Here is a 10,757-nt window from a genome sequence, read left to right as displayed (position 1 = left end):
CTTCACTCATTGTGATTAAACTATCTGACTTTTGTAAATTTTACAAAAACACTTGACTGTAGGAACTCCCTGGAAAGGGAGGAGTCCATGCAAGAGGGAGGACCTAAAACACTATCAACTTCACAGTAAACCTGTCCCTTTCCCAGAGCCATGAGCATGTAAGGTGTGGGGCGTGGGGGCCCATAGATTACCTTATATGTGACCTAGCCCAAAGGGAGCAGGCTTGGAAACATGAGCCGACCCCTATCTCAGGCTCTCAGAGCCTCTGGAGGCCCAGCCAAGCAGGGCTGATGCTTCTGTCCTCCTAGGATTGCTCTGAAGTCAAAGAGAAGGTTTGCTACAGTCTTGGTCAATCAGACCACTGTACAAACCCAGCTGCCCTTCCTTTGTCCCCTAGCTGGGTTCATAGCATCCTGGTCCTCTTGGTCCAGAAGCTCTTCTGTTGGTACAGGTCTGCCTCTTTAAAGCAGAAGGATATGCTGCAGCCCCTAATGGAATGAGCTGAGATCAGGGTAATCCTGCTGAGGTCACTGCCCACACCTTCTGCTCACCCCCCTCTCTGCTGTCAGACAGGGATTAGAGGAGAGGCCAGAGGATTAGAGAGGCCCATTTTGTCACAACCTCTCCAGGAGGCCTGCTGGTCAGGTGTGCTCTTCTGCAGCCATGGGGCAGCCCTCCCCTACCAGGATCCAGCTGAGAGGCTGAGCCCTCTAGGCTTGCAGGGTCCTGCAGTCCGAAGGCTCTGGACCTCCCAGGGATCTGGGAGGCAGGCCAGAGAGCTGATGGGCTGGGGCTGCTCTTTCCTCTCCCCCTATCCTGACCCCAGCAGGATCACCATGCCTGGGCTACCCAGGTTCTACCCAAACCCTGGCTTCACATACAACTGGGCCCCCTGCCATCAGCAGCCAGGAGCCTGGGCCTTCCTGCAGAAGACCACAGTCATCCTGTGGCTGCTGCTGTCCAGCACTTCTCTGGCCCCCACATGGGGTCAGACCAAGATTCCTCTGGAAACGTAAGCATGAAGTTCAGCCTCACCCCAGAAAACCCCTTATGCTTCCCTTCCTTCCCACAGCACCCCTCCATCCTCTACTCCCTTCCCTCTCCACTCTCCTGGGGGCTGCTCCTGCCCACTGTCTTGCTCTCAAGGCCTTTTCTTCCCTGCCCTCCTCTCCTCCCCAAATCTCTGCTGATTTTGGAGTCCCCAGAGTCTGATGGCTTTAAGTAGAACTGATCTTCCCGCTCTGACCTTGTTAGCATGGCAAGTCGCAGGTCCAGCCCCTGCAGGGCTGATGCCCTTTCCAGGATGGCCGCCTGACGAGGCTGCGCGGAGGGGTGTTGTGTAGACCCTTAAAGAGATGGTCATGGCTGCCCAGAGGATTTGTTGGGAAACTTGTAATGTGACATCCTGAAAGGGGAAGGCAGTTCTAAACTGACAGAATGGCTCATGCGAACAGAAGGTGGCGTGTTCAGGATCAGGCATCTCTCAAAGATCTTTTTATGCTAGACATTCTCCTTGAGAGAGTCCCTCTGCCTTCAGAATGTCAATTTCTGTTCATGTGCTGACTCACACTCCTGTCCCTGTGGCCTCCTTCTTCCCTTTATATGACTTTTCGCCTCCTTCCAGGCCTTAATTCTATACCCCACCATTAAGACCAGCTCCAGGTAAGACTCTAGTGTCAGTCATTCACACCTTGGTATAAATTACTGTGTGATATCCCTGGAGTGTTTATTTTTCAGTCCTAGGAATTCCCACTACATGTGGGGAGTAGAACATTCTAGACTAAACATGTTGACTTCCCAGTCCACATCTAAGTCCAGCCACCTGAGCCCAGCATGACAGCCAGGCTATCAGTACATCCAGTTACCAAATACATGCCTGAACAGAGGTGGGGATGGGGGAGCCCAAACAATGCACAGAGTTTGTACTTGATCTTGAGTAGCAGTGGATTTGGTTTCCCTCAAGTGGTATCCCCCTCCTTGTTCTCGGCCCAGCACTGTGCTAGGTGCTTCACCCATGACTCCTGTAATCCTTTCCGCAATTCAGTGAGATGAGTGATATAATTTCTAGTTTGCTTTTGAGGGTACAGAGGCTCAGAGAGGTTAGATACTCTTGTAAGTTTGCAAGTCCAGTAAATGCAAGTGCCAGAATTTGAACTCAGCCTGGGTTTGCTTTTTACCATGACACCCACTGCCGGCTCTACAACGGTGCGCGTTGCTGAGGAAGATGTTAATACTTTGATGTTGCTGGGGGAGCTGTTAATACTTTGCATCCCCAGAATGCACACCAATTAATAGTAGAAGGCAAACTCCAGGAACGGGCTGAGGGCCAAGTCCAGATGGCCGGAATCCAGTTCTCTGCAGAGGAGAACCCAAGGGCAGGCAGTCTATGTAGGAAACTCAACAGCAGGCTGAGATCGCAGCCTGCAAACATCCTCCTCCCAGCCTTCTCCCCACCCTCCTCTCCCCTGTGTCTTCCCTCTCTCTCCTGCTGAGTTCTTCTTTTCAGTCTTTCCCACCCCAAAGACCCTTCACTCCGCTCATGTCAAGCTCCACTCAGCCTCCAGTCTTCACCGGCCGCCCTCCCAAATCTAAGTTTTGCCAGGACCCCGTTGCTTTAGATGCTACCCACTTTTATTGAACCCCAAAGTCCCGACTTCCATATTGTCACACTCTCCTGGTTTCCTGGGGGCTTCTGAGTTACTTGTTGTCTTCTTAAAGTGCCCCTTTCCTTCTGCATGCCCCTGAAATTGTTGGCACTCCCCAACATTTGGCATCTTTCACGGATCTTCTTATGCTATACATTCTCCTTGCGAAAACTCCTCTACCCTCAGAATGCAATTTCTGCTCATGTACTGACTGGCTCACAATCCTGTCTCTTGAAACTCACATTTCCAATGCCTGTGCACATCTCTTTCTGAATATCACGTGAGGTTTTAAACCTCAAGTTCATGTCTTTCAATAAAAACGGGATTGGTGCTGTCTGGAGTTGGGCAGTGCACAATTTACCCATTGGCGCTCCACAGCCCTGTAACCCAAGTCACACCATCCGCCTTCCCAACGTGCTCCTGATCTTCCTGATGTTTTTTATTTTTATTTGGTGATACCACTATGAGCTCAACAACCCAAGCTGGAAACTTGGAATCACTTTTTATTCTTCCAAGCTCTTCTGTACTCTCTACCTAGAATCCTCTTCCAAATCTCTTTGCCAGGCTAAGCTCTACCAAAGCTCATAACGCTGACCTCAGATACCCCCTCCGCAGGAAATCTTCCCTTACCATAACTGCCACTCCCCCAGTTCCATGGGACCCCCTTCAAATTTGTATTATGCTATCTATATGGGAAGGGCTGTTTCCCGAGTGAAGGTTTTGCACTGTGGTGTCACCCTAGGCTGTGCACATAATAAGACCTCGATAAATTTTGGTTGAGTCACTGATTAAATGCTGATCTTGGAATGATCACACAGACCAATCCCATTTGCTCCACCTAGAGAACCTCAGGACCCCTGGACCTTCCCAGATATCAGGATCCCAGTGTACTTCTGGGGAGTGGAGAAGAGGTCAGGATTTCCCTACCAGCAGCCTACCCAAGACCTTGGTGTGGCCTCCTTTCACCCTTCCAGCCTACCCTGCCCTGGGCCTCAGGAAAGTCACTTGGAGCCTTTCCCCCTGGCCCCTCTCCTCATGCTATCTCTGAGGAAGGCTCAGTGGTCCCCAGTGACCTTGAGTAAGAAAACACAAGTATAAATGGCTCATCGAGACTCGCAGCTGTGCCCAGGAAGTTCCAGTTTTGTTCTTGGGGTCTTTCCCACCCTGCCTGAACCTGTGCATCACCTCTTCCCTTCCTCTCCTCCCCTTTTTCTACTCAAAAAAAAAAAAAAAAAAAAAAACAGAGCTCCAGAGGCCTTGGGGTCAAACTTGGTTGTAGACTCATTTGTCCTGTGATCTTCAACAGGAGAACCAGCCAAGCAGCGGGAGTCACTGAACCCTGGTGCAGCTGCTGGCCCTGATGGGTTCTCCAGTCTTCTGCCTTGGCCAGGGCTGCAGCTTCAGGGCCAGGAAGAGGGACAAGAGCTCTGTGTGTGTGTGTTTTCTGAGTGTGTGTTAGTGTGCGTGTGTGTCTACCCATACCTGTGCATGGATTTCTGTGTGTATCATGTGTATTTCTGTGTGCTTGTGCCTGTGTGTGTCTGTGTGAGACACTTGCTTTGCACATGTGTGCACCTGGAGGCCTGTGTCTCTGTGTACACACACTGACTTTCATCCCTGGCAGAGTGAAGCTGTGGGCAGAAACCTTTGGCCGGGGCCTGTACGACACCATGACCAGATACTCCGGCTCCCTCTTGCTGCAGAAGGTCAGTAACTGATCATGGGGTGGTCAAGGTCAGAGGGCAGTCAGTCAGGTCTCCTCCCTGGTAGAGAAGCAGAGTCCTCAAATGTCAGTACTTTGAAGGGTCTTGGAGACCATCTAGTCCAAATTCCTCATTTTCAGATAAGGAAACCAAGGCCCAGGGAGGTGAATAATTTGCTCAACTCCAGAGCCAGTCAACGGGGACAGTATGGTGGCATGGTCAGTTAGCTCCTTGGGAAGCTGATGTCAACATGGAACTAGACCCGCAAGAGCCTCATTGGGTGGGCAGAAAGGCTGCTCAAAACTAAGGGGAGCAGTGTGTGGGCAGACTTGGGTGCAGGTCTAACACATGATAGAGGGAGGCAGGCAGGAGGAGGGGGCAGTGGAGCCTCAAAGGGCAGTGCAAGGGCCCTAGGTAGAAGCGGGTGGGCAGAAAGAGTGGTCCTTACCTCCTGCCCTCAGGCCCACAGCCATGTCCAGGAGCTGGAGTGCCCACGTGGTGCCCTAGCAGTGGTCTGAGCCCACAGGCAGAAAGCCCTCGTGGAGGAGACAGGGCTGCAGCACCTCCATCCTTTATCTGTTCAGTTCTTTTTGTGCAGATGTATGGCTAGCCTGTCCTTGTGCCAGATAATAAGAAACTTCATTTTCTCTAGGAGTTAAAACTCCCAGAGCAGTTTTAATAATAGCTCACCTTCTCTATCATTCCCATGCAGTCAGAGCTTTATGTTCACAATGGATTTCTCACCACAGTTCCATGAAGCATCTTCACATCTCATAAGTGAGGCCGAATTGCAGCTTCCATGCCTGCCCGTGTCCACACTGCAGTCCTCGCTCTCTTATCTCCCCTTCCCTACAGTACTTGGACCCCCCACCACTTGCCACCCCCACAATGACAGCTAAGACCCCAGCTTCCCCTCATAATACCTATGTGGCAAACACCAACTCATTTGATTTTCTCATTTGCACCCTCCAGCCCCAGGTGAGGAAGACAGAGCAGTAATTGTGTGGCAGTTTTAGGTAAAAACATTTTTTAGAGTCTCCACGTTCTAGAGCTTTCTCTAAGGCATGGAAACATCAGTCTTACAGGCGAGGAAACTGAGTGATTTGCCTAAAGTCACAGGGCCAACAGACTGAAGAGCTAGTTAAACAGGCATTCATGAATACTCAGTGGGAAATGGTCTCTCCTGGGCCCAGAAAGTGAATTTGAACCCAGTTCTCCAGGCTCTCCTGGGCTCACTGACAGTTTGTCAGGCAGTGATCCTCAATGCCCATTCCAGTGGGCATGGAATTCTGGGAGCCTTGGTCCCATCCAGGCTGCCCTGCTCAATGGCTATTGACCTTGGTCAAGTTCATTGACTGAGGGCATTTTAAAAGAGGCAGCTATTATTATTATTGGTGCTATTATGCAAAGAAGAGAGGGCCTGACCTTCCCTCCAGCTGAGTGAACCAGGCTTTGCATGTGGAATACACTTGCCTAGAGGGTGGAGGCCACATGTGGTCAGGCACAAGCATCCCCGTACAGAACAAAGTGTGCCCATTGCTCCCACTTTGCCCTGAACAGAAATACAAGGATGTGGAGTCCAGTCTGCAGATCGAGGAGGTGGATGGCCTGGAGCTGGTGAGGAAGTTCTCGGAGGACATGGAGAACATGCTACGCAGGAAGGTCGAAGCTGTCAAGGTTTGCCAGCCCACTTCCCAGCCCCATTTCTTCTCTCTTTGTTCTCAGGGCTTCCCAGAGGATGTGGCTGGTCTTATCAGTCCTTTCAGAGACCGCACTGGTTTGGGATGGTCTGATTCCTGCGCAGAGGAGTGTGGGCCTGTGCCTCTCAAGCCCTGCTGTATCTATTGGTTCACACCAACCAGGATTCCTTAAGTAGACACTTCATGCCAGGGTTGGAGACATTCTGTTCCTACCTGGCCCGGCTAAGCTTGGTGGAATTCTAGTGACAAAGTCTCCTTAGCACAGGGCCCATCAGTATAAGTACCTCTGCTCCCCAGATCACTTGGGGACCATAAAAGTGGTTCCTCATGGCCAAAGGAATGAGAGAGGAGAGGAGGAGAGCAAGGGTGCTTGGCTTCAGGTAGCAGCTAGGAGTGGAATTGTTGGGGTACATTGTAATCCTATGGTTAACCTATTAGGGACCCATGACCCCCTTTACCCATTCTCTGTCCCCTTTGCCTTCCTGTCCCTTAGAGTCTGGTGGAGGCTGCTGAGGAGGCAGATCTGAACCATGAGTTCAACGCATCTCTGGTGGTAAGTCCTCTGCCAGAGCTGGCGCTGGAGGGTTTAACAACCACACGCCCAGTGGCCACCAAGGGTGACTAGATCCAGCTGCCTGATACTGGATACAAGGGTGGAGTATACAGTGGTGATCCACTCATTTTGTAAAACATACTGTACGCCCCCATGGGCAAAGCCAAGCCCTGAGCTCAAGAGTGGGCATAGTCTTGACCTCAGGAAGCTCATAGTTCACATTGCCCTCATGGAAGGCATGTGACCAGTCCACAAGGATAGGTCAACCAGGCAATAGGAGAATGAGGACTAGATGAGGGAGGGCCACCAGAAACTCCTGCAGGCAGCTGCACAAGGCCTGCCACAGGTTGTGTGGATTTGGGCAGGCAAGGCCTGGAGGAGAGTTGTTAGGCTAAGGGAAAAGAGAAGACAGAAAAGAAGCAGTGGGTAGCCCGCTTTGTGTCCAGAGAAAGGCGACTCAGAACATGGCCTTGGAGAGGTGATGGGAGATATGGTAGGAACCTTGAATGCCAGGCTCAGGATCTGATTTTCCTTCTGCAAGGAATGGTAAGCCTGGAGGGAGGGAGCTAGGGGAGACATGACTGGACATGGGCTTTAGAAAGTTAATGCTGGCTGCAGCGTTGGGAGCTGGAGCTTGGAGGGGTGTGAGGTGTTGCACACCCCACAGGGGTGTGACCCTGTAGTATGGAGGAAATGGGAGGCCAGGGTGGTTATGGATCTATGGGTACTAATCCAAGTGGACCCTCCCACACTTTGTGGAAGAGACAGAAATAAGACCACTGTCCCTCAGAGAGGTACATGGGAACCACAGGCTGAGGGCACAGGGCCACCTGGGCGCCATTCTGGTCTCCAGCACCCTTCCCACCCTGAAGAAAACTAATGGTGTTGATGAGGCTCTTTGTCTCTATCTCTCCTTGAATCTCTATCTGCTTGCCTCTGACTCTGTCTCTGACCCACACTAAACCAAGCAGACAACCTGGCAATAATCAGGACAAGTTACACCAAAAACTACTCTGAAGTGTCCTCAGCTCCAATTATCTGGACATGTGTCGTCCCCACATCACCCTGAACTTGGCCACCAGTTTGTCCAGTTCTCTTTCACATCCTTCTGACTTAGTCATTTCCTTCTCTCTGACTCAGTGTCCCCCGTGTCTTCTGTTTCTCTTGGGTTGATGCCCCTCTGTCCCTAGTTTGACTACTACAACTCAGTCTTGATCAATGAGAAGGATGAGAATGGCAACTATGTGGAGCTGGGAGCCGAGTTTGTCCTGGAGTCCAACGCACACTTCAGCAATCTGCGTGTGAACACCTCCATCAGCAATGTGCAGCTGCCCACCAACGTGTACAACAAAGGTTGCCACCACAGCTCCCATGGGCTATCACTCTCTTGGAACTATTTTGGTAGTTGTGAGGGTGGGGGTGGTGATACTGGTGTTATCAACGAATTTGCCTCCTTTGCCTGAGTAGCACTGCAGGCTATAAATTGTCTCTCCAATCTCCTTAACTAAGGATGAGTAAAGAAATTATTCTACACAGTATGGTGTATTGGTCTGTTTTCATTGGTAGAACAAGATATCTGAGACCGAGTAACTTATAAAGAAAAGAAGTTTACTTAGCTCACATTTTTGAAAGCTAAAAGTCCAAACAACATAGTACTGGCACTGGGCTGGGGGCCAGACTGTGTCATATCATGGTGGATGGCATCATGGTGGAAGTGCCCATGAGACTGGAAGTCAAAGAGTGGGGAGGAGCTGGTCATGGTGGTGCATGCCTGTAATCCCAGAGACTTGGGAGGATCACAAGTTTAAGACCAGTCTCAGCAACTTAGTGAAGCCCTAAGCAACTTAGCAAGACCCTGTCTCAAAATAAAAAATAAAAAGACCTGGGGGTGTATCTCAGTGGTAGAGCATCCCTGGGTTTAATCCCAGTACCAAAAAAAAAAAAAAAAAAAAAAAGAGTAGGGAGGAGCCAATCTTGTTCTTTTATAAAAATCCCCTTTAAGAACCAACCAGGGCCATATAAGAACTACAAAAATTCCTTCCCAAGGCAGTGCCCTCAGTAACTCAATTGCTTCCCACCAAACTCCACCATCTCTCAAATTGCTGCATTGGAGGCCAAACTTGTAGCATATGAACCTTTGAGGACACCCTCAAATACATCCAAACCATAGTACCATAGTAGGGAAAGAACTCAGTTTCTGGACTAGAGGGTGTGTGTGTGTGTGTGTGTGTGTGTGTGTGTGCATGCGCATGTCCATTTATCATGTGAGGATTTGGCTACTTCTGCTTGCACCTTAGTCACCCCTGAAGTTCTTTCTATCATCTTGCCCTTCAGATCCAGATATTTTAAATGGAGTCTACATGTCTGAAGCCCTGAACCCTGTTTTTGTGGAGAATTTTCAGAGAGACCCTACATTGACCTGGCAGTATTTTGGCAGCGCAACTGGATTCTTCAGGATCTATCCAGGTGAGGACATTGGTGGCATTTCCATGATCTTCTGGGCTTGTTCTCTGGAACCCTGGGGCTTAGCCCCTCAGTAAATTGGGTTGTGCGGCCATCACCAGCTCTCTCCATCTTATAAACAGAAACTGTACTCCCAATACCAGTAACTCCTCATTCTCCCCTTTGCACCCCAGCCACCGGCTACCATCACTCTACAGTCTCTCTGTATGATTTGGACTACTCTAGGTGCCTCACAGAAATGAAATCACATAGCATTTGTCTTTTCATGCTTGACTTACTTTGCTCAGCCTAATGCCCCTAAGATTTATCTGTGTTGTAGTATGTGTCAGAATTCTTTTCCTTTTTAAAGCTGAATAACTTTCCATTGTCCATATGTGATATATTTGTGTATCCATTCATCCTTCAATGCACACTTGGGCTCCTTCCACCTTCTGGCTATGTGACTAATGCTGATAAGAAAAGTGGTGTACAGATATCTCTTTGAGATGCTAATTTCGATTCTTTGGGGTATAAACTCAAACAGAAAGGACTGGGGATGTAGCTCCAGAAGTGAAATTGCTGGGTCATATGGTAATTCTTTTTTAAATTTTTTGAGGAACCATCATACTTTTTCTATAAGGCTGTACTATTTTCCATTCCCATCGAGAGTGACAGGGTGGTCATTTCTCCACCTTCATGCTAACACTTGTCACCTGTATCAGGATGGCAGGGGTAATAGACGTGATATGGTATCTCATTGTGGTTTTGATTTGCAGTTCCTTAATGATTAATGATTTCAAGCATTTTTAATGTGCTTATTAGTCATTTGTATATCTTCTTCCTTTAGATAAATGTCTATTCAAATGCTTTATCCATTTTTCAATTGGGTTGTTTGCTGTTGTTGTTGAGTTTTAGGGGTTCTCTATACATTTGAAATACTAATCCCTGATCAGACATGTGGTTTGCAAACATTCTCCCTCATTTTGTGGGTTGCTTTCTAACCTGTTGAGAGAGTCTTTTGATGGACAAATTTAAAAATCTTTCACAAAGCCCAATTTGTCTGTTTTTTTCTTTTTGTCTCGACTTTGGTGTCATACCCAAAATATCATTGCTGAGGCCAATGTAATGAAGATTTTCCTCTGTTTTCTACCAAGCAATAGAAAACAATAGAAAGAAATTACCAAGGCACAACAAAGCCACACTGAGAAATTTTTTTTTAAAGAGAGAGAGAGAGAGAGAGAGAGAGAGAATTTTTTAATGTTTATTTTTTAGTTTTTGGAGGACACAACATCTTTATTTTATTTTTATGTGGTGCTGAGGATGGAACCCAGTGCCCTACACATGCCAGGCAAGCGTGTTACCACTTGAGCCACATCCCCAGCCCCCACACTGAGAATTTTATAGTTGTAGGTTTATACTTAAGTGTTTTACCCATTTAGAAATAATTTGTGTTGATGATGTTGGATAAGGGTCCAGCTTCATTCCTCTGCATGTGGATATGCAGTTTGCCCAAACCATTTGTTGAAAAGAATGCCCTTCCCTCATTGCATGGTCTTAGTGCCTTGATCAAAATGATTTAATCATACGAGAAGGGTTTATTTCTGGGCTCTCTATTCCATTTCATAGCTGTTTGCCAATAACATGCAGTTTTGATTACTGTGACCTTGTAGGAAGTTTCAAAAACCAGGAAATGTGACTCTTTCAGTTTGTTCTT

At 48.5% G+C, this 10,757-nt stretch overlaps 1 protein-coding gene across 1 annotated transcript in view; it reads left to right on the top strand.

Moving 5' to 3' along the window:
• Positions 1–836: 836 nt before the first annotated feature.
• Cacna2d4 (calcium voltage-gated channel auxiliary subunit alpha2delta 4) overlaps positions 837–10,757 on the top strand; it is a 106,954-nt gene continuing 97,033 nt past the window's right edge. The window contains exons 1-6 of the mRNA XM_071609303.1: positions 837–1,012; positions 4,270–4,351; positions 5,909–6,025; positions 6,542–6,601; positions 7,792–7,954; positions 8,936–9,067. Of these exons, the coding sequence (XP_071465404.1) occupies positions 837–1,012; positions 4,270–4,351; positions 5,909–6,025; positions 6,542–6,601; positions 7,792–7,954; positions 8,936–9,067 (730 nt within the window). The remainder of the gene's footprint in view (positions 1,013–4,269; positions 4,352–5,908; positions 6,026–6,541; positions 6,602–7,791; positions 7,955–8,935; positions 9,068–10,757) is intronic.

The sequence above is a fragment of the Marmota flaviventris genome, chromosome 3 (genome assembly GCF_047511675.1).
Source record: "Marmota flaviventris isolate mMarFla1 chromosome 3, mMarFla1.hap1, whole genome shotgun sequence".
Lineage (NCBI taxonomy): Eukaryota > Metazoa > Chordata > Mammalia > Rodentia > Sciuridae > Marmota > Marmota flaviventris.
This window is presented reverse-complemented; position numbering and strand designations above follow the sequence as displayed.